The sequence below is a fragment of the Branchiostoma belcheri genome, unplaced genomic scaffold (assembly GCF_001625305.1).
Source record: "Branchiostoma belcheri isolate BF01 breed outbred unplaced genomic scaffold, Haploidv18h27 scaffold9, whole genome shotgun sequence".
Taxonomy (NCBI): domain Eukaryota; kingdom Metazoa; phylum Chordata; class Leptocardii; order Amphioxiformes; family Branchiostomatidae; genus Branchiostoma; species Branchiostoma belcheri.
The window spans coordinates 1,511,075-1,537,472 of NW_017804575.1; the positions used below are offsets into that span (position 1 = coordinate 1,511,075).

The window sequence follows — 26,398 nt, forward strand, 5'->3', positions numbered from 1 at the left end:
CCCAATCACGTTAAGACTGGATACCAGGCTAAGTCAACTCCCGGTGTGCCAAACTCTATTGGTATTTAAAAACTCCTACAGGCGTAAAACTTCTAGTGTACTGGGCGGGGGAAACTATTAGAGCCCCGAAGACAGCCTGCCCCAACCACGTTAGACTGCACACCAGGTTAACGGAAAGGCCGTCGAACATCATTGTCAGTGGTTGCTTCTATCACAGTCAGCTTGAAAATTTTATGACCCAAAAATCGATCATACAACTACCTACGACGAATATTACCTCGCCATAAGCAACTTATGTCTCAACATTATGGCGGATTAAGATGTTGTATAAAGGGTTTATAAATTTTTGGTGTGTACTTACATCTTCGAGGCGACATTCCAAACTGTGGAAGGTTGCAGGGTCCATGTTGTCAGGTAGAGGTGTGCTCTCGGTGTGACGACTCGGTCTGTCTAGTTCCTGTATACTGTAGGCTATCACGTCACGGGTTCAAAAGTTGTACCGTGTTACCTTTGACCCACATATACCCTGGGTGCCAAACTAGTATCGGGCCGTTAGCCGTTTTCCTTCGGCAGCCAAGAGCCCTTCGCCCGCCTATCTAAATTACCGCTACGGGTGAGTTGATCCTGAGGGGTTTGTCCGGCCCTATTACTAGTCTGGTGTCGCCTCTATTAGCTGACAAAATTCCGCTCACTATCTGAGCGGGCCGAGTTGAGACCACATTGGCTAGCCGTTGATCCCCCGCACAGCATAATAGGGCCGGACAAACTCGGGCTCAACTCCCCCGTAGCTGTAATTTAGATAGGCGGGGGAAGGGCTCTTGGCTGCCGAAGGAAAACGGCTAACGGCCCGATACTAGTTTGGCACCCACGGTAACCCGCATATGCAACTAAAACAAGACAATGGCCGGATGTATAGTATATAATTACAACGTACGGAGGGTCCCATAACTTTGGACGTAAAACTCTTCGACATCGTATTTCACTGGTGTTTGGGATGTTTTCAGGGACGTTCGTGTGTTTGTCTGTGTGTGTGTGTGTGTGTGTGTGTGTGTGTGTGTGTGTGTGTGTGTGTGTGTGTGTGTGTGTGTGTGTGTGTGTGTGTGTGTGTGTGTGTGTGTGTGTGTGTGTGTGTGTGTGTGTGTGTGTGTGTGTGTGTGTGTGTGTGTGTGTGTGTGTGTGTGTGTGTGTGTGTGTGTGTGTGTGTGTGTGTGTGTGTGTGTGTGTGTGTGTGTGTGTGTGTGTGTGTGTGTGTGTGTGTGTGTGTGTGTGTCGTGTGTCGTCGTGTGTGTGTGTGTGTGTGTGTGTGTGTGTGTGTGTGTTGTGTGTGTGTGTGTGTGTGTGTGTGTGTGTGCGTGCGTTTGTGAACACGATAACCTAAGAAGGCTTTGATGGATTGTCTTGATATTTAGTAGTTGGGTAGGTCTTGATGAGACATAGAAATCATTAGATTTTGGGCCCCCGGCGGCTTGTCATGGTATTGCAGTAGAACTTCCGGTTTTGGTATCTCGTAATCTAGACGTGTTAGGGTCACGAAATTTACATGGTACATAGCTCTTGGGTTGGAGATGAAGTGACAGGAGTTTGAGCCCCTACCGTCTTGCTCTAGAGATGTAGGGGCATTTGTTAAAAAAAATGTTTAAAGGAGGATAACTCAAGAACCGATTGATGGATCGTCATGATTTTTATTTCAATGATAAATTGCACACTGATCACACAGTGGTTTCACGTTCAGGTACCAATAAAGTCTCATGTTCCCCCTTCACTGTTTGTGGCGAGTCTGTCGACTCCTGCGTCGTGTCCGCCGGCCGTTTCTTCCTGAGCCGCAGGAGGAACGGCAAGAGCCCGGCCAACAGGAAACCGGCGCCGGCTAGGAGGAACGTGGCGTCGTAACTTTGGGTCTCGTCGAACAGCCAACCTGGGAAAACATGCAAAAATTAAGAATCATTTTGTAATACTTTTGCTGCAACGAAAAGCAATGACTTACGTTACCCTAACATTTTCTCAAGAACCACAAGATACTAGAAAATAGAAACTCGTCATGTCACCAATCTCTGTTCTGACCATGGACAACTGGCGCTGATGCGGTGGTCTTTGCTGTTACTTGACTACCAAATGTTTGAACGTCTGCAAAGACTGTTTCTATGTTTCTACTGCTTCATAAAACTTCCATGACGTACGTTTCAAATCTTATTCCTCTACACAAACCTGCAAACGGTGGCCCAGCCAGCAATGCAACCCCCGTTATTGACATGATAATTCCAATTGCACTGGGAAGACGCTTCGGGCCGACGAGTTCGGCCACACAAGTCAGTAGCGTGGGTGCAAACGCGCCGTAGAACACCCCGTGTGCGATAGCGTACGCCACGAGCGCCGGGTACGTCTTGGCGAGGGGAGACAGGAGGTTGATGATGCCTAACAGGCACAGACTCAGTCCGTACTGGTCAAACCGGTTGAACCGTGAGTAGTCCGGGATGGCCCCGACTGCTAACCGACTGACCATGTCTGCGATAGAGATGACTGAGAGGAGGGACGCCGCCGCGTAGTCCTCGATCTGAAGCTGCTTGGCGCGAGGGACGATGTACAGGGACGGCAAGAAGAGGCAAATATTCATCATAAAACAGGACGCCGAGAACAGGGCCACGGAAGGTATCAAGATCACTTTAAAGTCCATCTGTGCCCAAAACGTTTTCAGAAAGTTCGTTGCAGCTGCGGAACACTTCTTTGCCGTGCCAGGTTCCAAGACTGTGTCTGAGTCGTTCATTCTGCTGTCCCCGGGACAATTTTTGACCTTCCTGTCTCTGTAAGCCTCGAGAGGTCTGATCAAGGCTCCAGCCACAACCATATTCAGGTTTATGCCGCCTATAATGAGCAGGGCGCCCTTCCAACCGAACTCGTCCATCAGGTACTGGAAAAGTGGCGGGAACGCCATGGAGGCGACGCTAACCCCAACCACGGCCAGGCTGTTGGCGATGGCTCGTCTTTTGGTAAAATACTGCCCGACAATGGCCGAAGCAGAACTAAAAGTGATGGCATATCCAAGGCCTGTTTGGAACAAAAGAAGACTTGTTACAAAGTATCACTGTATCTGACAATGGTCACATGTGGCGACCATAACTTGGATCTATTTCGGTATGTTTTATACACAATTGTGTTACAGATTTGTCAGACGAATGGCACTCTTTATGTTGTTGTTTTTTTCAGGCTGAAGTTTGAGTATGTCGGAGCAAGTAAAAATGCTATAATAATATAAGCAGTTTCAGAAATGACCTAGACGAACCAGAGAGACATCCGATTCCCAAGTACAAGTGAATTATGTGGGTCGCAAAACGACTGACGATGTAGCCGGCTGCTGTGAGCACCCCTCCCAACATGATGGTCGGACGGAAACCTATGGTGCTCGCCAAGGCAGTGCCAACCGGAGCTACGGAGAAAACAATAGGCACGTGTTGGACATACATTTGTACGCGGAAACAACGGACATTTGTCTTTGAGAATGATGGTCTGTTTGTGTTTCAATCCTTTTGTCCCTTGGGTGCTTAGCTTGCACAGAGGGGGACCTGGTTTCTCTTAAAACCCCAAATATGTGGTACTAACTAAAAAGTGTGTTACTAACTTTATGCAAATTATTTTTAGTACCATAGTTTTTGGATAGTACCACACTTTTCTTCTTCAGGCGCTCTGAAGTTATACTCTATGCTCACTACAAATCTGCGGACACGCACACACAGACAGGCAGACAGACACACCGAAAACAATACCTCCATTTTTCATGGAGGTAAAAACAAATCCCATAAACCCCGCGAGCCCGGGTGACTCCAACTAGAACACGCATTCTGTTCGAATTACCACCCGTTACCCCAAATGGAACACGCGTTCTGTTCGAATTACCACCCGTTACCCCAAATGGAACACGCGTTCTGTTCGATTTACCACCCGTTACCCCAAATAGAAATAGAACACGTGTTCTGTTCGAATTAAAACCCGTTACCCCAAATAGAACACGCGTTCTGTTCGATTTACCGCACGTTACCACAAATGAAACACGCGTTCTGTTCGAATTACCGCCGGTTACCCCAAATGGAACACGCGTTCTGTTCGAATGACCTGTGCCCAACAGTAGAAGGTAAGAGCATTCCATGAAGTCCTTTTTGAGTAAAAAAACTCTCGTTGATACTGAACCGTAACTCCAGTTTCGCTTGATTACAAATTATTATTCCACAAAAAGCGTAAAACGAGATTGATCAAAATATTTGTTTGATATCATAATCGTCATACAAGAATATGCGATGAAAATCGATAAAGTTGAACTGACATAGCAAAAACGTGACGCTCATCAGGATAGAGGTTATCCACGCCGTCTCCGCGGCGCTGGCGTCAAACTCTTGGCTGAACGTCAGGAAGAAGACTCCGAGGGAGCGGAACATTCCCCCCGTACAGCCGTTGACGATGAACCCGCCCAGAACCACCATCCAGCCCCAACCGCCGTCTGGAGGTTGACCGGGACTTTCTGCATTCGCCATGGTTTCTGTTCAGCTAGGGGACCCTAAATATCATGAAAGTTCATCTGTGTTGGTAGTAATCATCAAATAGTAAAATGTTAACATTTATTCCAACACAACGAGTATGGGAGATCAAATTTTCAATGACCACTGTCACCCTTTCTTATTGAGCAACATACAGAAACTTACAGGACACCAATGGTGAGCAACTCTAGCAGGTTGCGAATCTTAGCCCAACCACGGACAAAGAAGAGTACATACAATGGTAAATAATAAGAACAAAACAGCAGCAAGTAACAAAACAGCAAATGGGTGATATAAACGATAACATGTAAAAAAGGATTATGATGTTTTGAAAAAGAGTTAAACTTGGGAAGAAAACGACATGAGTGACCACCAAATTCGTTTTCCTGGCTACCCTCTTTCTGCCTTCAATCCATCATTACAACGTTAACGCTTTGACTTAACAATAAAACACTCTCGGTTGGGTTAAGGCGGCCCAGGCTTATGGGAAAGTAGTATTCTATACATATGACTGTAACTTTTGATTTTTTTTTTTTTTGGGGGGGGGGGGGTCAAAAACACAAGAAATGGCTATTTCTTTGCAATTTTAAAATCGCTCCAATAAGAAGAGTTATAATTAAAAGTTTATGAAAAATAGCCTCGGACAAATTTGATACCAAAGCGATAATACGTAAACATGGATTACTCTAAAGATCAATTATGTTGTTTTCAGCTGCGCGTAAAGCCGTTTAAGTCACAATCCGTGAATAAAATGTGTGGCAATGCAGGTTTACAGTAGTAGGTTTACAGGGGAAATATACAAATGAACTCAAGTGAATTCGAACACTGTCAATTTTACCAGGATTTAAAACGGTCTGAAGCTCTTGTTTTGTATCGTGAAAGCAACAGACAATACCTCACAAATAACAGAAAATGTTGTACGAACTCATACCTAAGCTTCACGGCAACACGTCAGACCAGGGTTCAGGTACGTACAAGGAACAGCCCACTGATTCCAGCCCACTGTTTCTCTTCAGTGGATCCTAAGTTGAACTTGGCTATGGAAAGAAAACTACCACCAAATTAATTTCCATGGCTACCCACTTTCTGCCTTCAGGCCATCATTACAACGTTAACGCTTTGACTTAACCTCACCTCACCTCACCTCACCGGTCCCATAGCAGTCTGTCCTGCCGTCGGGGCAACTAAACTAAGTTATTTGGCAGTGACTTAACACTAAAACACTATTGATTAACTGCCTGGGCGTAGCAAGGGCGAGCGCCTTCGGTAGCTTGTTTGCATGGGACAAACTACACAAAGTCTCAAGGTTCAATTTCTCATTAACTGAACTGGTAACAAACATAGTTGCATTGACATTTCCTCAACTTGTAGGGTATTCTGTCAATTTTACCAGGGTTTAAAACGATCTGTTGCTCTTGTTTTGTACCGCGATGTCTAAAGTAACAGATAACACCTTTAATATTGATAACAATTAACATCGCCGTTGTTGAACGTATTCATACCTTCACGGCAGCACGCCAGACCAGGGTTCAGGTACGGAGTGAACTCTGGCTGGCTCCCTGATTATGTACACTAGCTTGTTAGGTCAATGAGGCCAGCGTCGTCTGTTTGCTTGTGACTGTAATCTGTCCTGTTAATCTTAACTATGCCCGTAGCCAGGATGTTGCTGGGGGGGGGGGCTACCTAATTCACCAGTTTCCCCTCCCCAGAATGCAACGCGAAAACAGGGGGTCTAACCTCATTTGCATAGGACAGGAAGGCATCGGAATGATCCTGGTGACGTTAAACAACTTGCTTTTCCCTGTGTTTTGAGGTGTTGGCATTTTATGCTCAACATAATTAAATTACTATGGGTCGAATCTGACAACAAATAGAGAATGAAGTTTTGTGTTCTTTTCAACATGGAACATGTGGTTCGTAACGTTACAGCATCATATAGCGTTACCACTATAACATTACAGACAATTCATTCCAAAAAACACACACAGACAGACAGACACACACACACACACACAGACAGACGCGCCGAAAACAATACCTCCATTTTTCATTGAGGTAACAAGCTGTTTAACGTCACCAAGATCATTCCGATGCCTTCCTGTCCTATGCAAATGAGGTTAGACCCCCCTGTTTTCGCGTTGCATTCTGGGGATGGGAAACGGGAGCTTCCTTGAGGGGTCAGCGTGCATACTTCCCCGGAAACTTAACCTTTTGAAATTACATTTCCTGTGTTTTTAGCGGAGTTCATAACTGTTTTAGTCAGTACGCGTCAGAACGCGCCCTCTGAAAGTTTAGTATTTGCCTTCGACAGAAGGCTATAAAATCGTTTTGGCACTGTTTGGCAGATTATGCACGATAAATTTTGAAGGCATGGTCCCAGGTTCACGATTTTTTACATCAACGTATTCCCGACGTTGATGTCCACACCATCGTTTAACTTTTTGAAGCAAATACAATATCAGTTGTGCTACAAGAAAAACGTTTTTCTCATGTTTTAGTCTTTCTTCAGAACAATACCGGGTGAAGTTTTTAGTACAATGACATGGAGGATTTTTTTTATTTACTTCAATTTTCACCTTTAAACAAGGCTCATACAGTTTCTTTTGGGCAGAAAGACAACTTTTCATCAAGGATTGAATCAATTAGGAAATAGATCATCAGAGGTAATCTTAACAAGCGTGAAGCAAGGGCTGTTTAAACAGGAAAAGGGCCCAGAACTTCGGCCATGCAGGGGGGTTACATACATATTACAATATAGCCCCAGACCAAAGGTTCTGTCCATTTTGTCCAAAGCATATAGAAAATGAATTTCACTTTGTTATGGAATGTACCAAATATAATGTTATACGTAACAAGCTATTTACATTTCTCGAATCAAGTACCATAGATTTTAAGAGTCTCGTTGTTGGAGACAGATTTGAATATATCTTTACATGTAATGGTCCCCACAACGCAAAAATAAGTAAATATATAAAGGAATGCTTTGCTATTAGAAAAAATTCCGAAACTTGTGATTAGCCCACTCGATTGTAACACTTTATCAAAGACTTATGATATTCCTTATTATTTGAATGATTATGATATAGATATGTTAGGTTTTATTCGACATTAGGTCTTATGCAACAAAGTTATTCTATTGTTGTTACTCTCTTTATGTAGTTTGCCATACATTGTACCATGTGCAATTGTCGTGCAATAAAGTTCTACATACTTGGGAACGAACCGCCCTACAGAACGACTGTGCCAAAGGAATGAAAATCAAAACAGAGTGGATAGATCATCGAGAATAGCAAAGAAGAAATTCGATACATTTCAACCATGGAATATTCTATGGTATGAAATTATCACATTGGTTTTACAAAACACTTTACTCCAAAGAAGAACTCAAACACAACACGGAGGTGAAACCGCTCATGCAGGCTCATCCAAAAGTTTGAAGGATATGTGTTCCCTTTCTTACAAGAAAAATTACGTTTGACAAGAATTTGCTATCGCAAATGTACGCGCATGGCACCTGGATGGGTCCTACTGATAATCAGCCTTTCTAAGAAGTCTTGCTTCGTTCCCTGGGGCAGTTTTGTGCCCTCGCGTCACCAACATGCTTTGTCTTTTCCTCCTCCCCGCGGGCTATGTCATTTGTAGATTGCGAAAAAAGACTATGTCTTTTCCTAGCCTCCTTCGCAATCTTGTTGGGCGTCGGCGTAATTTTTTTCTGTGAGCGACGCGAGTAATATGCGGCCGCGAGGGACGATTTGCTGCCGAGGGAGTTTTTGCCGCGGAGAGAAGGATTCGCGCTCCAACAGGACTGCTTCTAGTCGGCGACTAAAAAGGGCCATTAAAAACACTTAGGAGCGCGAATCGTCCCTCGCGGCGGCATATTACTCGCGTCGCTCACAGAAAAAAAACGCCGACGCCCAACAAGACTGCGAGGGAGGCTAATCTTTTAAAAAAAAAGTTGACTCTTGGACGACAAAAAATGTGTTCCCAAGTTGATACACACGCCATCTTTACGTTATGGCTTTGATTCAACAATGAACTGTGTTAAAAGAAAAAGTTTTATGTAGTTTTCGATCAAAACAAAATCGGTCTTCAAATGACCTACCTGTATTAGAAAAGAGGAACAAATGTTTTCGTTTAGCTTTTGTTACTGTGTTATTCCATTAAGGGAAATTCAGTTATTACAATGACATAGAGGATCCATAGCATTGACATGAGGGGAAATGCATCTGTTCAAAACGTGTGACGTCCCAGTGATACAGCCCTAGTGGGAAGCTGCCTGAAGAGTGTCTGTATCATTCCAATGTGCAACTTATTCTCGAAAAGATACGTCGATTAAGGTTAGAATACCAGGTATTACGATACGCCAAAAAGCAGTTACACAAGCAGCTGGATATGATTTTGGAAATATATGATATTTACGTACCGTTGTTGAGTGCACTGGTCAGAAAACCGCCTCGTCAAAATGAAAAATCCCGGAGTAGAAAGCGCTACACCAATACGAGTCAGCGCGGGAACAAGGAACTGCGGCAAAACTAGTTCAACCACTGGAGGGTCGTTACCATGGTGACTGCATGTTGGGTAGTACTGTAATTCCTGATTTTTTTCACTGTACTGTTATGTTCACTGTTTTCACTGTCACTTCTGCGCCGTGAACTTATCATTACAGTTAACAAATAATTCCTGCACTTTCTTTTTCCTGCACCTGTCGCCACCGTGAATATATAGTTCTGTGAACATGTACATTTTTCTCAGACCGTGAACTTTTGCTACCATGATCGAACATAAAGTGAATTACAGATCGAATTACTGAATTACAGTATACGTAGGCTGTTACGTCATGCGCACCCATACGTCAATCTTTTTCGTCACAGTACAGCTGAACACAAATTTAATAGTCATTAGATATTCTTCTCTTACGCTGTTTTTTCTTTTCTTTATTCATAATCATGTTTGTAACTTAAATTGATCCTTTGTAACATTTTGTTATTGCCTTCGACAGAAGGCTATAAAATCGTTTTGGCCCTCTTTGGCAGATTATGCACGATAAATTTTGAAGGCATGGTTCGAGGTTCACGATTTTTGGCAGGCAGGTTGTCTTAGTGATTGGCATTGTCAAGGCCAAAAATGGGCTTCGTGGAATGTTCTTACGTGAATGGAGTTGACCTTTTGTGTTTGTGTTTTTTGTTTATAATATCAAGATAACTCGGGAATCCTTAAATGGTCGTCTATGATTTTAGTTGGCAAGTTAACGTTGAGATTACGAAGGTCAAGTTCAGAAATGGGCCTCGTGGGGGGTTCACACGTCATTGAATTTGATGACGGTGGTGGTCGTTATTGTTGTTAGCAGGATAATTCGAGAATTTGCAAATGGATGTTCATGATTTTTCGTGAGCAAGTTACCGTTGACGATAGAAAGATCATGTTCGGAAATGGGCGGGCCTCGTGGGAGGTCCGTACGCGTTGCTGTAGTGGGCTTTTGGTGATTGCACACTTTTAAGGGCAGGCGAAGTCTTGCTATGGTTTTATATCTAGGTTAAAACAACAACGCTGGCTGTATAGAAGAATAATTTAGTTGAAGGAGTTTTTGTTACCGCGGAAGTAGCGAGACAGGAAGCTTCGGTTACTAGTATTATACTTCTCGTGATGAAGCTTGGGCGAGGCACACGGGCCCAGCCGTATGCACTGCCGCTCACCGTCAGCGATGTGGTCGAACCTGGTCGGTCGCCATTTTGATTTTCTTAAGCGCGCGTGACGTCATCATTACCCAGGGAGCCCTGCGGTGTTTCCTCAGTCAGAGCTTGTCAGGTCGACTGATGTATTTACTAGTAGATTTTTGTATTCCACGTATGTGACTTACAACATGTACAGTGTTAAACCTACCGCACAAGCATACTGGGACTCAGTAACCCCTAATCTAGATTGGAGAAAAATCTGGAAATTTCAAACTTGTAATATTAAACACAATAAGTTGCGGGAAGTAAACTTTAAAATCCTGCACAAGATTCTACCCTGTAGGTACTTACTTAACAAGTGGAATGTAAAAGACGAATCAGGAAACATTTATAGTAATAACTGCGTAATTTGTAATACTGTGGAAAACTACTTCTGTTTTGCTACTAGTTTTGCTAATTTCAGAAGAATGTAACATATTAACAATCGCTAAGTATGCCATTCATGTGTCCTGGTTAAGACATAAAGATGACCACATACACAGTACAGAAAACTGCAGAAAGACGATTTGGTTAATACTTTCCTTTATTACTGTTCCATATACACATAAGATGAGTACACTTTGTTGAGAATTTGTTATAACATACATGTATCACTGAACATTTGTATTTAATAAAGTGCCGTGGCGGACACGGAAAAGTTTTAAAAAAAGAACATTGACAGCGACAAGAAATAATACACGTTCTCGTCGTGTCACACATACCGTACGTACATATATGTTGATTAAAATATACATTCTAGAGTGTTTACATTTGCTACCAATTCCTGTAGATAAATTGTACATGCATAGTGCAAGAACCAATTATGTTATATACTATTAGGTATCATTAGTAGCTGTGGTGGCAAATATTAGTCATCAACATCATGTTATGTAACTAGTACTTTGTTGGATAATATGTAGCCCACTGCATTTCACTGATAAATTGCAACAATGATCACACGGCGGTTTCACGTTAAGGTACCGATACAGTCTCATTTTTCCCCCTCACTGTTTGTGGCGAGTCCGTCGACTCCTCCGTCGTGTCCGCCGGCCGTTTCTTCCTGAGCCGCAGGAGGAACGGCAAGAGCCCGGCCAGCAGGAAACCGGCGCCGGCTAGGAGGAACGTGGCGTCGTAACTTTGGGTCTCGTCGAACAGCCAGCCTGGGAAAACATGCATGAATTAAGAATTATTTGGTAATACTTTTGCTGCAACGAAAACCAATGACTTGCGTTACCCTAACATTTTCTCAAGAACCACAAGACGCTAGAAAGTAGAAACTCGTCCTATCCTTTCTCACCAATCTCTGTTCTGACCACGGACAACTGGCGCTGATGCGGGGGTCTTAATTTGCTGTTACACGACTACCAGATGTATGAACATCTGCAAAGACTGTTTCTATGTTTCTACTGTTTGATAAAACTTCCATGACGTTTTAAATCGTATTCCTCTACACAAACCTGCAAACGGTGGCCCGGCCAGCGATGCAATCCCCTGTATTGACATCATAACTCCAATTGCACTGGGAAGACGCTTCGGGCCGACGAGTTCGGCCACACAAGTCAGTAGCGTCGGTAAAAACCCGCCGTAGAACACCCCGTGTGCGATAGCGTACGCCACGAGCGCCGGGTACGTCTTGGCGAGGGGAGACAGGAGGTTGGTGATGCCCAACAGGCACAGACTCAGCCCGTACTGGTCAAACCGGTTGAACCGTGAGTTGTCCGGGATGGCCCCGACTGCTAACCGACTGACCATGTCTGCGATTGAACTGACTGAGAGGAGGGACGCCGCCGCGTAGTCCTCGATCTGAAGCTGCTTGGCGCGAGGGACGATGTACAGGGACGGCAAGAAGAGGCAAAAATTCATCATGAAACAGGACGCCAAGAACAGGGCCACAGAAGGTATCAAGATCACTTTAAAGTCCATCTGTGCCCAAAACGTTTTCAGAAAGTTCGTTGCAGCTGCGGAACACTTCTCTGTCGTGCCAGGTTCCAAGACTGTGTCTGAGTCGTTTATTCCGCTGTCTCCGGGACAATTTTTGACCTTCCTGTCTCTGTAAGCCTCGAGAGGTCTGATCATGGCTCCAGCTACAACCATACTCAGCATCATGCCGCCTATAATGGGCAGGGCGTCCTTCCAACCGAACTCGTCCATCAGGTACTGGAAAAGTGGCGGGAACGCCATGGATGCAACGCTAGCTCCTACTGCGGTCAGGCTGTTGGCCATGGCTCGTCTTTTGGTAAAATACTGCCCGACAATCGCCGTAGCAGGACTAAGAGTAAGGGCATGTCCAAGGCCTGTGTGGAACAAAAGAAGACTTGTTACAATGTATCACTAGTGTATCTGACAATGGTCACATGTGGCGACCATAACTTTTTCGGGCTTAACGTATGTTTCATACACAACTGTGTTACATATTTGTCAGTCGAATGACACTTCTTATGTTGTTTTTTCAGGCTGAAGTTTAGGTATGTCGGAGCAAGTAAAAAATGCACTAAGCAGTTTCAGAAATATTAACCTATACGAACCAGAGAGACATCCAATTCCTAAGTACAAGTGAATTATACGGGTCGCAAAACGACTGGTGATGTAGCCGGCTGCTGATAAAACCCCTCCCAACATGATGGTCGGACGGAAACCTATGGTGCTTGCTAAGGCAGTGCCAACCGGAGCTACGGAGAAAAACAAAAGGCACGTGTTAGACATACATTTGTACGCGGAAACAACGGACCCAACAATACCCCATACAAGTCCAAAATCACTTTATTGAACATTGCAATTGGAACATTGAATTACGTCCAATTTACAAACATATTTTAAAAACGAATTCCATAAACCCCGCGAGTCCCGGTGACTCCAAATAGAACGCGCGTTCTGTTCGAATTACCACCGGTGACCCCAAATGGAACACGCGTTCTGTTCGAGTTACCGCCGATCACCCCAAATGGAACACGCATTCTGTTCGAATTACCACCGGTGACCCCAAATGGAACACGCGTTCTGTTCGAATTACCGCCGGTCACCCCAAATGAAACACTCGTTCTGTTCGAATTACCGCCGATCACCCCAAATGGAACACCCGTTCTGTTCGAATTACCGCCGATCACCCCAAATGGAACACGCGTTCTGTTCGAATTACCGCCGGATACGCAAATGGAACACGCGTAGCGTTGTGTTCAAATGACCTGTGCCCAACAGTAGAAGTTAAANAGCATTCTATGAAGTAATTATCTGAGGCCTTTTGGAGTAATTTAAAAAAAAAACTCTCGTTGATGCTAAAGCGTAACTCAAGTTTCGCCTTGATTACAAATCATTATTCCACAAAAGGCGCAAAACGAGATTGATCAAAATATTTGTTTGCACGATATTATAATCGTTATACAAGCATATGCGATGAAAATCGATAAAGTTGAACTGACCTAGGGAAAACGTGACGCTCATCAGGATAGAGGTTATCCACGCCGTCTCCGCGGCGCTGGCGTGAAACTCTTGGCTGAACGTCAGGAAGAAGACTCCGAGGGAGCGGAACATTCCCCCCGTACAGCCGTAGACGATGAACCCGGCCAGAACCACCATCCAGCCCCAACCGCCGTCCGGAGGCTGACCGGGACTCTCTGCGTTCGCCATGGTTTCTGTTCAGCTAGGGGACCCTAATTATCATGAAAATTCATCTGTGTTGGTAGTAATCATCATAGTAAAATGTTGAAATTTATTCCAACACAACGAGTATGGCAGATCAAATTTTCAACGACCACTGTCACCCTTTTTAATTGAGCAACATAGAAACTTACAGGACACCAATGGTGAGCAACTCTAGCAGGTTGCGAATCTTAGCCCAACCACGGACAAAGAAGAGTACATACAAGTAAATAATAAGAACAAAACAGCAACAATTAAGTAACAAAACAACAAATGGGTGATATAAACGATAACATGTAAAAATTATTGTGATGTTTTGAACAAGAGTTAAACTTCAGAAGAAAACGACATGAGTGACCACCAAATTCGTTTTCCTGGCTACCCTCTGTGCCGTCAATCCATCATCACGACGGTTTGACACTTCGGGGGAGGGGGCGTAGCAAGGGCGAGCGCCAATTGCAACTTGTTTACACGGGACCAACTACACTAGCCTCCATAGCGTGCCAAAAACTGGGGGTTTTGGGGGTCTTCAGGGTCTTTGGGATATATGTGCTATTTTCTGATTGCATATAGACAACGTAGCCGACCTGGTTGAATTACTCCCGTTTTTAGAACTGGGTTAATCAGACAACAGCCGAAGACCACCAAAGCCCCAGTAGTTCTATAAGCCTGCTACGGAGGATACAACTACACAAAGTCTCAAGATTCAATCCTCATGAGCTAAACTCAGCTGGTAATAAACACGTCGTTGCACTGACATTTTCTTCAACTTGGCGGGTTTTCTGTCCATTTTACCAGGGTTTAAAAACGATCTGTAGCTCTTGTTATGGCTACACCACAATTTACAATACATGTAATACATGTATAGTTAGGCATGACTATCCATGCATGAGTCATCTGTCTGGCATGCACAGCAAGCAACCAATAGGCATGCAGCTTTCCTCATTCTTCTTGCTGATTGGCTGTTGGAAATAATTGAGTTAGCTCCATGAACAGCTGCACAACCCATACCATATTGAGAGTAGGTACTGCATTGAAGTGTTTTGGTCTAGGTATGTCAAACTTTCCTGCTCAAGCATTGGAATGCAGTACATAAACGTTTTTTTTATCTTGAAAATCAGTTTAAATTATGCAAATAAAAATCCTAATCAATAATGTAGGGGGATCTAGCTATCCAACTGTTATATTCTTTGTTATTTGTCACTTTATACTATAGTTACATCGATATGTAAAACATTGTTTTCCCTTGTGGTCTCCTTCTTTCCCTGCCATGGCGCAAAATGTGTGGTGTAGCCATCCTAAATCTGCTCCAAAGGAAATGTCCGGGCCTTTCTAGTTTTGTAACGCGATGTCTAAAGTAACAGACAACACCTCATAGATAACAGAAAACGTATTCATACCTTCACAGCAGCACGGCAGACCAGGGTGCAGGTACAGGGTGAATTCTAACTCCCGGTGCACATTGGGTAACTCGGTCAAAGGTCAGAAATCCGCGCAAGCGCAGTAGCCCTAGTTCTAGTCTATATAGAGATCACCAAAAAGCAGTTACTCAAGCAACTGGATATGATTTTGAAAACGTCAGACGTTTCAGCTAGCTAGTATCCACTAGCTTTCGTCAGTGACTGAGAGACCAAATGCGGGTTTATAAGCACAACCTATTGATTGATATGCAAATAAAGTGTAGACAAATTTTTGGAAGTCGAAAATGGAACAAAAGTCAAGACAAGATAATGCAAATTAGTCAGAAAGCTCAGAACAGGAGCTTAAGTGTTGTCTGTCCTCGGGGCTGGGAGTGCCAACTCCCAAGTGCTGGAGAGATCGATCCGTAGGCCCCCCCCCCCCTTCCCTATTGAGGGTTGGGTTGTACATTCTTTCATATATTGCCTCTTTAACACTCCGTTCCCACCAGCGTGTTTCGCGGTCTAAGATATCCGTGGACTCGAGTTTGAAAGAGTGACCCTGGTTGTGTTGTAGGTGGTGGAAAATAGCTGAGGAGTAGCCGTTAGCACTAGGTCTGCAATGTTCCTTGTATCTTACTTTAAGCGGTAGACCTATATAGGGACCTCCGATTGGTCAACATCATCTGGCTATATGATAATATATGATAAACTATACAACATTAAGATTTCAACGTAGCTCACAAGGATACGAAGTTACACAATACGGTTGTTGCCCACTACCCACTACAAACGAACAAAATCAAACAATGCCACATGTAATAATATACCGTTGAAATATCTTTAATCTGTTTCCCAAAATAGTACAATCTGTTTTCATACTCATCGCAGTGGGCTATGAGTCTTCGTACATTCAGTGTTTTAAATCTCGTGGATTGACACCGATACAACGTCTAAAAATACTTCAACATCTATAAGAAAGATGAAAATAGCTTAAATGCCACAATAAATTCTCTAGATAGGAATAATGTTTGATATACCATCCAATCAAACAATTAACTTCCATTGATCATATCATCCGAGTAACATACATGTACCAAAGTAATATTAGATCATCGGAAAATTACTTGGTCATTAAAATATCCTATATCACTCGCTGAGTGACAAAGAAATATTAGACATAGAAATACCGTATTATAGCACAAAAATAGGATACCAACAGCACAAGCGCCAACTACATGTACTAGTTTTGAAGAAAATTTAAACATGAAGACGCCATGAATTAGTTAACATATATAACATTGATATCACAGCACAGCATGTTTTTCATGAATGACGAAACTCTAACAGAAGTAGCTTTTTCTTGTTTACATAAAATATCTGGAAAATTGGCAATGGATATTCCAAAATATCGGCCAAGAACTACAGGATGCCGATCTCAATGAGTCCTTCCGTCAAGTCGATACGACTAATCTCATGATCACTAGTGACGTCATCAACCTCCGTCAGTTCTGGGGTGACAGACGGAGACCTGTTGCCGCGGAAGTAGCGGGACAGGAAGTTTCGGTTACTAGTATTACTTCTCGTGATGAAGCTTGGGCGCGGCACACGGGCCCAGCCGTATGCGCTGCCGCTCACCGTCATCGATGTGGTCGAACCTGGTCGGTCGCCATCTTGATTTTCTTCAACACGCGTGACGTCATCATTACCCAGGGAGCCCTGCGGTATTTCAGCGCGCGTGACGTCATCATTACCCAGGGAGCCCTGCGGTGTTTCCTCAGTCAGAGCCTGCCAGGTCGACTGCTTTTGTTCCCGGGGTCTCTTCATTTCGCTGTAGACGGTGAAGTACTGGCCGGGATCCGTCCAGGCCGTGATGACTCTGCGGGGAAGTAGGATTGTCATCGTCTGGTTCTTGGCGGTCCACTCCCGCCAGACGCCTCCGCAGTGGCAGCAGCAGTAGAGACAGCCGATCACGTACAGGGCGCCGGAGCACAGCGACAGCACCGATATACCTGCAGCAGAACGAGATGTTTCAGACTTCCGGGAAGTGTTTTTGGGTGTTAGTGACCTTGAAGTTCACCCCCAAAACCAGCGGTTCTGACGATTCTGACGTTTTGACATCAGACACCCCCCCCCACACACAAACACAAAAACAGAGCACAGCTGCCACCCAAAACAATACTTCCGACAGAGACATGATGCCTTAAGGTGCTATGATTAGGTGCTATTAGTTAATACTATTAGTTAATACAAACATACTCAGTCATGTCATGTCATCCGAGGGCTTCCCGTCTATTTGAAATGATAATATTTGAGATTGCCAGTTGCAGGTTCCATTTAGAAAAGGGTATTAAAAAACAAAACTCGCGTCTGGTCAAAGGGCAAAACCGTGTAGGCTGTAACGAGGATCTTTGCAGCTGAGTGAATCTTAAATCGCCCGGTGTCACGCGGACAAGCACGAGGAAAACGGGAAATGCTTTGATGTAACTCATGTGTTATTAACAGGCTGCCACTCCGTGCAATTAGAAGTCGTGTTCGGTCTCTCAATTAGCCGGCCTGGCCTTCTAGTATTGTAATTATAGACAGATCAAAGAATGGTCGTGCCATCTGAAGGACACATGATCCAGTAAGATCCATATTTGAAAAGAAAGGCAGTTATTCCACGTCATTACTCCACAAGCCATCAGCCAATTAGTTAACCCTTGACGGATTATAGTAGTGTACAACCATCTGTTTCATCCAATAACTAGAATATCTATTTTAATTGCACATAGGTCTAGAAGCAGGGCTCGAAATACTGGGTGCATGTGCACCTTAATACACCCAAATTTGGAGCTGTGCACCCAATTTTTTTTCTGTGAGTGCACCAGTGCACCCAATTTTTTTTGTAGGTTTACGTATATGTCAAGATGTTAAATTTAGAGTAGTACTAGTATTCAGCATATTCTTAACATCTAAGTGTCAGACAAATAGTAAAATCATTCTTGTAGTACTTTAGAAACAAAACATACTTCGCTCACATTCTAGTTATTTTATCTTATATGGTGCACCCACAGAAAATTTTGTGCACCCAATTTTTTAGGCTGGGTGCACCAGTGCACCTATTCCCAAAAATGAATTTCGAGCCCTGAGAAGGGACGGAGGTGTTAACGGAGTTACAAGCCACTCTCCCCCAGGGACGTTACGTGAGCATTTTCTTTAATCTTAAAGGCTTTGAAATCCAAAATAGAAAAAAAAAAATCCTATGATCATACGTAAGTGTATTCGAAGTCCCAATTGCTTTGAACGTATACATGTTTTGATTTCATTTGTCGTAGCCCTTTACATATTCTAATAAAGGATCTGAAGTAAAATGATATACCCTCACTATGATAAAAAATATCCAAGATCTTAAGACCAAACACCCGATTTGACAACAATGATTCCGTCTTGAATTTATTTTTAGGCTTAAAAATAAAATCTAACAAGCTTTGATTCAGCTTGTTTTTCCTGCTAAACCCCCAGGCACTTCGTTATTCCTTTTTTAACGGTGTCGCTCAAAGCAAAGCCAAATAACCATTTCAAGGCACTGAGCTGGGTGGTACGACAGATGTATGACTCTGCCTATTAAAAGATGGCGGCGGATGTGTTCATTTTAATTTGAAAGCTTGATGATTGTTCTCCCAAACACATGCTTCGAGAGGGAAGCATGTGTTTGGGAGAGAGTTCCATAATTTTGCAGTCCGTTGCCAATCTTCGGATGTGTGAGAAAGAAATTCTCTTATATTTTTTTTCTTATAAGGCCACACCGACTTAATTTTATGGATGAAATCCGTTCGCGCATTGATTTTCGCCTGTTTAAAAAAAAAAAAGATCACGTCCACCGAGGCTCTGTCCTGGCTCTAGGCCTGGGTAGTCCATGGTAGTTAGCAACAATACGGAACCGGGCACCCAGGCTGCAGAAGCTTCACGACTCAAGAACTCGTAATACGTAATACGTACAGTGCCGATTCATAAATTTGCCGCCTTGCATGTCATATACGTCGCTAAGTACTGCCTCAAATTCACAACGTAACACAATCTTTGTATTCATGTGGTTTAGTAGCATTTTCATTTTGGCCGGATTTTTTTATTCAAACAAACAAACAAACAAACAAACAAGCAAACAAACAAACAAACGAAGCTGGTGTGTTACGCCGAAAGGCGGTTATACCGGCTATACAGATACAGATACAGAAACAAACAAACAAAGAAGCAATATCAGGCCTACGTACTCATGACTTTCCATGCCGGCACGTCTTTCTGTTTGATGGTGGGGCCGTGCAGGGTGCCGACGTCCGAGCACAGGTACACGCCGGCCAGCGTGAACAGCAGCAGCAGGACGATGATGACGAGGATGATCTTCAGGTACGTGGAGTTCTCCGGAGACAGGTTGAACAGGACCCACTGAGGGAAGATTGGGGACCGTTCATTCACCACTTTACCTTTTTTTTATGTTTGACCGAAGGAAAACATATTGTTTTTGCTCAGTTTCTTCCTCTTCTTCTTCTTCTCCAAACAGTGACCTATGACCTGACCAATGACATGATTTGTTGACGTTTGCCACCATGGTGACTGGTGTTGGGTTACATAATGTTGCAATTTCATGGTCTGCTCTGCTCCTGTCACCATGTGCTAGTAGTACATGTATGTGAATGTGTTTGAGTAAGAATTAACAGAACAGACCATCTCCGAAGGTAAACATTATGGATTTGCTTTGAAAATGTTACTTCTCTAGTAGACAGCACACTCAAGTTATATCAACTTATTTTATGCCGCCACCAACGCAGAGGACGAATACAGTTTACCGTTAATTACCATGACGCATTGCGCCTGGGGGTAAAAAAATCCCAGGTTGCATAGCGCCTTGTAATCTGAATTATGTGTTTCTGCACAGTGCGGCAAACTGTACTCTCTAGCGGACCAACTCCACTGGCATGTTGTCTCTCCATTTGGCCAGTTTCTACTCTTTCCAGCCACCTCCCGAAGCCTGGTAGAGGCTATTATCTATATCCCAGAGGTGCACAAAGCTATCTTGGTCTGACAATCCCTACATGAATACCAGTGACTTGAACTAATCACAACCCCCCCCCCCATCTCTTCAATTTTGACACTCACCTCCTTGAGTGGCTTCCACCTTCTCTTGGTCTTGAACTTGTACCTGCACAGCTCACACCTGGAGGAGTTGGACTTCAGCAGCCATTCCTTCAGACAAGGCAGGTGAACAAACGCGCTCGTCCCCTTACATCGGCAAGGGCGGGCCAGAAATCCCGCTCGGCGACCTTCGAGACATATTCGGCACATTTCGGAATTTGCCGAAGATGACGTAGATTCCGACGAGTATGGCCGAACGAAGGCGAAGTCCGACTGTAAAATAAATACAGAATATTACAATGTTCTTCTAGATCTGCCTAATTTTGTCTAATATTCTTTCCATTTTACCTTAGATACATATGAAGAATATTTTCAAAGCGAATCTTTCGCACAACTAAAATGATAGATGCTAACTTCAATCCAACTCCTGCCGTTACATGAAATGCATTTTCAAATTTTGGTAGTTTGTCTTACCATAAATATAATGTTATTGATAGGGGCATTGTTGAATTCATATGTGGCAAATAAATCAATCTTACCACGTCTGCCGTTTCCTTGATGCCGTAAAACGCTGACATGCTGCCACGTTTCTGAGAGGCCTGCTGTCCCTCCCCCACCCGCGACTCAGTGGTATCGTCCCTTTCGTACATGACGTCACTTCCGCTTCGGTTCTGTAAGCAGCCAACCCGGTTGCTCCTCCTGAAGGGGACACATATAAATATTCATCACTGTATCGTGCGTCCAGAATTCTGAGATTATTCCTGTATGGTAGAAACTTGTGTATTGATCAACAGAACTTAAAGTAAGGCCACACCAAGTAATTTTTATGAATGACGTTCTCTGGAGACCCTAAATCTAATGCAAGAGCGCGAAAACAAAACAAGAAGGCAGAAAAAATGTTAAAAGACGACAAATGTTAGGACACAAATTGAATGAGAGAACACAGTGTAACAACCAACAAGTCTTTTACTCGTTGTCGTCCTGTCCTGTTTCTTCCCTTTCATCACATCTTCCAATCTTGAGATTTGCAGCACTGTCGTGACTCTTTGATCATAGTTACGGGAAGCGGAATTTCTTGAGTTTTTTTTTTCTGGAATCGGGACAAAATCATTGCGCGCGGACGTCATCCATAGAAATTACATGGCGTGACTTTAAAAAATTGGGGCTTCTGTATTGACTGACTTGTCCTATCTTGACCTTTCCCGCATCATGGAGGTCGAACTGGAGACTCCAATTATTCTACCTCCATGCCCACATGAAGCAAAATATCTCATCGATGTCATTCAACAAGTTAAGAATCCAGAGCTAATAGGATCTGTATAAAAAAAATCCCCTTTGACGTACATTTCACCGATCAAAATTGTATAGACGCCGTATGCCTTTTACTTGTAGCTGGATGTCAAAGACATGGATATTGTTCTTGCTTCCTTGCTTCGCGGAAATACATGTACTTAGATGACTTCACGCTGCCAAATATGGTTATCATACTCGGCATTCAATAATATCCTACCTCCGGGGTGTCTTTCATCTAATTTTCCAATTGTAACAGCAGGATATTCTTATTACATGTAGTTAGTGTGGGCGAAAATATAGCTTCACTAGCAACGCAACAACGTCCGAGATACCAGTCAACACTCACAGTAATACTGTAGACGTGAGAGTAGATGCTAGCTAGATATGTAGTACTGAAGAGTTTGCCATGCACTGTACCCGTTACAATTGTTGTGCAATAAAGATTGACTTGACTTGACTTGACTCTGAAGAATTTCTGAAGCAAACACACGTGTCTCTCAAACTACACTAAAAGCTCTTGAATAGTTTCATCAGGTTGGTAAGTTACTAAGTAAAGAGACTCTTTTTTTTTACGTCGGCTGTAAATAAAACACTTGATTGTGTAAAAAGAGTCTGTCTACTCTGCACTAGAAGCCCCTATCTCTCAGACAAGATAAACCACTTTGATGGTGATCCTCTTTCACAAAACTGTCGTTCTGATCCCATCCGCACTTTAATTGATTTGTAATGGCTTGATTTTTTTACGAAACAATTGGACCACAAGCACTGCTGCTGACGTCTACTGAAATACTAAGTACTGTATAAGCTTCCGAGATACCAGTCAACACTCTGAAGAATGTCTGAAGCAAACACACGTATCTCTAAAACTACACTAGAAGCTCTTGAATAGTTTCATCAGGTTGGTAAGTTACTAAGTAAAGAGACTCTTTGTACGTTGGCTGTAAATAAAACACTTGATTGTGTAAAAAAAGAGTCTGTTTACTCTGCACTAGAAGCCTCTCTAAGACAAGATAAGCCTCTTTGATGGTGATCTTCTTTCACAAAACTGTCGTTCTGATCCCATCCACACTTTAATTGATTTGTAATGGCTTGGTCTTTTACGAAACAATTGGACCACAAGCACTGCTACTGACGTCTACTGAAATACTGTATAAGCTTCCGAGATACCAGTCAACACTCTGAGGACTGTCTGAAGCAAACACACGTGTCTCTAGAACTACACTAGAAGCTCTTGAATAGTTTCATCAGGTTGGTAAGTTACTAAGTAAAGAGACTCTTTTTATTACGTTGGCTGTAGATAAAACACTTGATTGTGTAAAAAGAGTCTGTCTACTCTTCACTAGAAGCCTCTCTCAGACAAGATAAGCCTCTTTCATGGTGATCTTCTTTCACAAAACTGTCGTTCTGATCCCATCCACACTTTAATTGATTTGTAATGGCTTGATTCTTTACGAAACAATTGGACCATAAGCACTGCTGCTGACGTCTCTACTGAAATACTGTATAAGCCCCCAACAGACAGAAGTGCTATGGTATACGTGCGACCTCGCGCTAGAATTCAGAACGTACGTCAGTACACGCATACTCAATCCTTTGAAACTGTTCGTAATAGGATTGATAAAACGCTTCTACTTGCAACTAAAGCATGGGAGGATTTCAAAGAAGGTCCAACAAATGTGATAAAGAACGCATCCGTGAAAGGGAATAGATGAATCGGCTTGTTAGGCGGTATGCCATCCTGACAGGCAAGTCGATTATGTCGCCAAGGCAACTTAGGCCAAAGCAAGTCAATTTTATGGATGACATCCTCCACAGACTCCAAATCTAATGCGAGCGGGCGAAAAAAAAACAAGGCGGGCCGAAAAAAACAAGGTTCCTACATTTTACAATTTGGACTCAATCATTGTACAAATGGTTTTTATTCAGTGGGAACATCACATATACACAGCCAGCATCACATATCAATGCATCAAAGTAAGAAACAAAACATTAAATCAGAGCATTTTCTTGTCTCCTCTCTTTATAGTTATCTGCCATCCACCTTCCGGCATGGCAACAGATATCTTTGCCCATTTTCGGCATGTTGACCACTGTCAGAAGGCAACAAAATTTCTTGTTTATTTTCCAAAATCAGGCGAAAATTAATGCGCGCGCTGATGTCATCCATAAAAATTACTTGCTGTAGCCTTATTAGAAAGATGGCTTGTCTCCAATTTTCCCGCCTTGATCGTATGGTGTCATTGAAGATCTGGCTTGCAGCGCGCTAGCGATGGCCTGTTTTATTCCTTTCATGCCTTCTATATGTACGTGGTTGTCTGCATACGGCCCAATTGACGTCCGCGACACTAAAATGTGCCGGGAGTGCGCGTTGAATAGTAGTTATAACGGGCAAAACATTAACTATGATTGGGCACGTCACATTTAGGCCACAGCAATTTACATGTAGTAAATTTTGTTGATGACATCCTCCGCAGACTCCAAATCTAATGCGATAGGGCAAAAGAAGCAACGCAAAAAAAAAACAAGATTCCATTTTAAAACTTTGACATCATGAACCTTGAATGATATAAGAAGAAATTATACCTATATTGTGCCAAGTTTACTGTCAACTATTACAACGTCCATTTGTCCCTGAAACAATTTTTATAAATAAAAGTTTTCAATCATTGTACAATTGGGCTTGATTCAGACAAAGCAATAAATCAGAGCCTTTTCTTGTCTCCTCTCTTCATATTTCTCTGTCAATTACCTTCCGGCATGGCAACATCTTTGCCCATTTTCGGCAACATGACATCTTTTCCCATTTTCGACATGTTGGCCACCGTCAAATGGCAGCAAAATTTATTGTTTTTTTTTTCCAAAATCGGGCGAAAGATAATGCGTGCGCTGATGTCATCCATAAAAATTACTTGCTGTGGCCTTACGCAGGGCTCGAAATACTGGGTGCATGTGCGCCTTAGTGCACCCAAATTTGGAGCTGTGCACCCAATTTTTTTCTGTGGGTGCACCCAAATATTTTCTTGGGTTTTCATATGTAAAGAATAAAATTTTTTAAATGTATTTTAGTATACAGCGTATTCTTAACATCCAAGTGTAAGAAAAATAATAAAATCATTGCTGCAGTACTTTTCTTTAGAAATAAAACATATTAGTTTGTACTGACATTACACTTATTTCATTTTATATGGTGCACCCAAAATATTTATTTGTGCACCCAATTTTTTTAGGTTGAATGAATTTCGAGCCCTGCCTTACGTAAGACTCTCAATTTCTGTTTCTCGTGCCATCAGAGCATGGCCGAAGGTATCCATTATAGCTTCCACAAGTAATGATTACAGTACACCGCGATTTGGGTCCTGACAATCGTTAGACCTCAAACCACTTCCTCGCTGATTACTCTACTCTTTCCCTCCACGTACGTCATGCCTCAGAAAAGTTATCGCCTATTCTAAAAAGGGTTGACCGATTTTGCCGTAGAAGTTAATCATTCCTTTCGTTATTTGCCTAGTTCGTTAAGGTGATACTGCTGCTACTTGTGCGATAACGTGCTTACTTACTTGCTTAAGGCGGACTTTTGGGTACCGACGACAACATAAAGACGATAACATAAAGACGATAACATAAAGACGATAACATAAAGACGCTACAAAAGACTGACACTAACGGCAGCCTCACTTTGGTGCAAGCTCACGCGCGTTCTCGTCAGAATGAACTCTCGCGTGAGTACATACATACAGCATCTTATATACATTTTTAAAAAAGGAATTTCTGTACTGACACTCTGATAATCAGAAGACATTGTATTATGCTGATGTTTTGTTTAGCCTTTCATCAATTCTTCCAATTTTGCGATTTTGCGGCACTGTCGTGACTCTTTGGTCATAGTTACAGGAAGCGGAGTTTCTTATATAAGGCCACAGCAAGTAAATTTTATGGATGACATTCTCCGCAGACTCCAAACCTAATGCGAGCGGGCGAAAAAAACAAGGTGGGCCGAAAAAATAAGGTTCCTTCATTTTAAAATTTTGACTCAATCATTGTACAAATGGTTTTGATTCAGTGAGAACATCACATATTAACAGGCAGCATCACATATCACTGCATCAAAGTAAGAAACAAAACATTAATTCAGAGCCTTTTCTTGTCTCCTCTCTTCATAGTTATCTGCCATCCACCTTCCACCTTGACAACAGACATATTTGCTCATTTTCGGCATGTTGACCACTGTCAGAAGGCAACAAAATTTCTTTTTTTTTTCTAAAATCAGGCGAAAATTAATGCGCGCGCTGATGTCATCCATGAAAATTACTTGATGTGGCCTAATTGTCTTTTTTTCTGTGAACAGGCAAAAATCAATGCGCGCGCGGAAGTCATCCATAGAAATTACTTGGTGTGGCCTTAACCGGTGAAAAACAGGAAATGGCTCCCACAGCCTTGCATCGCTGTCACAACAAACTAATTTCCTTTCGCTGATTCAATCATTATGCCGGTGCAAAAACACATGCTGTGAAGTCCCTCGCATTGCATTGTTTACTATGATAAAGTGTTGTTGAGAACATGTAAAGCAAGCACTCCTCACATATGGCTCGACATATGGCTTGAAGCATGTGTGTTACTAGTCTCCACCAGACTTCTTTTGCGGGGTGAATAAATCGTAGAAATTGGCCTAAAAAGGGTATTAATTGGCCAGAGAAGATAGCCAGCCAGAGAAGCTCCATTTCCCCGC

At 42.9% G+C, this 26,398-nt stretch overlaps 4 protein-coding genes across 4 annotated transcripts in view; all 4 read right to left on the reverse strand.

The window, feature by feature from the left end:
* The window catches only part of LOC109487594 (formin-2-like), a 7,230-nt gene extending 6,769 nt beyond the window's left edge, over positions 1-461 (reverse strand). The window contains exon 1 of the mRNA XM_019791599.1: positions 362-461. Coding sequence (XP_019647158.1) covers positions 362-406 — 45 coding nt within the window. The 5' untranslated portion in view covers positions 407-461. The remainder of the gene's footprint in view (positions 1-361) is intronic.
* A 1,219-nt stretch (positions 462-1,680) lies between these two features.
* LOC109487889 (monocarboxylate transporter 13-like) lies at positions 1,681-4,493 on the reverse strand. Its single transcript, XM_019791996.1, has 4 exons — positions 4,313-4,493; positions 3,278-3,421; positions 2,206-3,042; positions 1,681-1,915 (listed from the first exon to the last, which is right to left on the reverse strand). The coding sequence occupies exons 1-4, from the start codon at positions 4,467-4,469 to the stop codon at positions 1,710-1,712; spliced, it is 1,344 nt and encodes a 447-aa protein (XP_019647555.1). The 5' UTR covers positions 4,470-4,493; the 3' UTR covers positions 1,681-1,709.
* A 6,321-nt stretch (positions 4,494-10,814) lies between these two features.
* Positions 10,815-15,486, reverse strand: LOC109487888 (monocarboxylate transporter 13-like). Its single transcript, XM_019791995.1, has 5 exons — positions 15,271-15,486; positions 13,651-13,881; positions 12,760-12,903; positions 11,692-12,528; positions 10,815-11,394 (listed from the first exon to the last, which is right to left on the reverse strand). The coding sequence occupies exons 2-5, from the start codon at positions 13,856-13,858 to the stop codon at positions 11,207-11,209; spliced, it is 1,377 nt and encodes a 458-aa protein (XP_019647554.1). The 5' UTR covers positions 13,859-13,881; positions 15,271-15,486; the 3' UTR covers positions 10,815-11,206.
* A 1,203-nt stretch (positions 15,487-16,689) lies between these two features.
* The window catches only part of LOC109487596 (E3 ubiquitin-protein ligase MARCH8-like), an 18,117-nt gene continuing 8,408 nt past the window's right edge, over positions 16,690-26,398 (reverse strand). Inside the window, exons 2-5 of the mRNA XM_019791600.1 lie at positions 20,919-21,078; positions 20,404-20,652; positions 19,521-19,692; positions 16,690-17,279 (exon numbers count right to left, since the gene is read on the reverse strand). Coding sequence (XP_019647159.1) covers positions 16,690-17,279; positions 19,521-19,692; positions 20,404-20,652; positions 20,919-21,029 — 1,122 coding nt within the window. The 5' untranslated portion in view covers positions 21,030-21,078. The remainder of the gene's footprint in view (positions 17,280-19,520; positions 19,693-20,403; positions 20,653-20,918; positions 21,079-26,398) is intronic.

What these genes read in the sequence shown, in the direction of transcription:
- LOC109487889 (XM_019791996.1), bottom strand. Translation starts at nt 4,469, where the DNA reads ATGGTGGTTCTGGGCGGGTTCATCGTCAACGGCTGTACGGGGGGAATG. An exon ending in GGGAATCGGATGTCTCTCTG is followed by an intron (nt 3,043 to 3,277) that starts GTTCGTCTAGGT and finishes TGTTCCAAACAG; the next exon opens with GCCTTGGATATGCCATCACT. An exon ending in GGCTGGGCCACCGTTTGCAG is followed by an intron (nt 1,916 to 2,205) that starts GTTTGTGTAGAG and finishes ATGTTTTCCCAG; the next exon opens with GTTGGCTGTTCGACGAGACC.
- LOC109487888 (XM_019791995.1), bottom strand. Translation starts at nt 13,858, where the DNA reads ATGGCGAACGCAGAGAGTCCCGGTCAGCCTCCGGACGGCGGTTGGGGC. An exon ending in GAGCGTCACGTTTTCCCTAG is followed by an intron (nt 12,904 to 13,650) that starts GTCAGTTCAACT and finishes TTTTCTCCGTAG; the next exon opens with CTCCGGTTGGCACTGCCTTA. An exon ending in AGGAATTGGATGTCTCTCTG is followed by an intron (nt 12,529 to 12,759) that starts GTTCGTATAGGT and finishes TGTTCCACACAG; the next exon opens with GCCTTGGACATGCCCTTACT.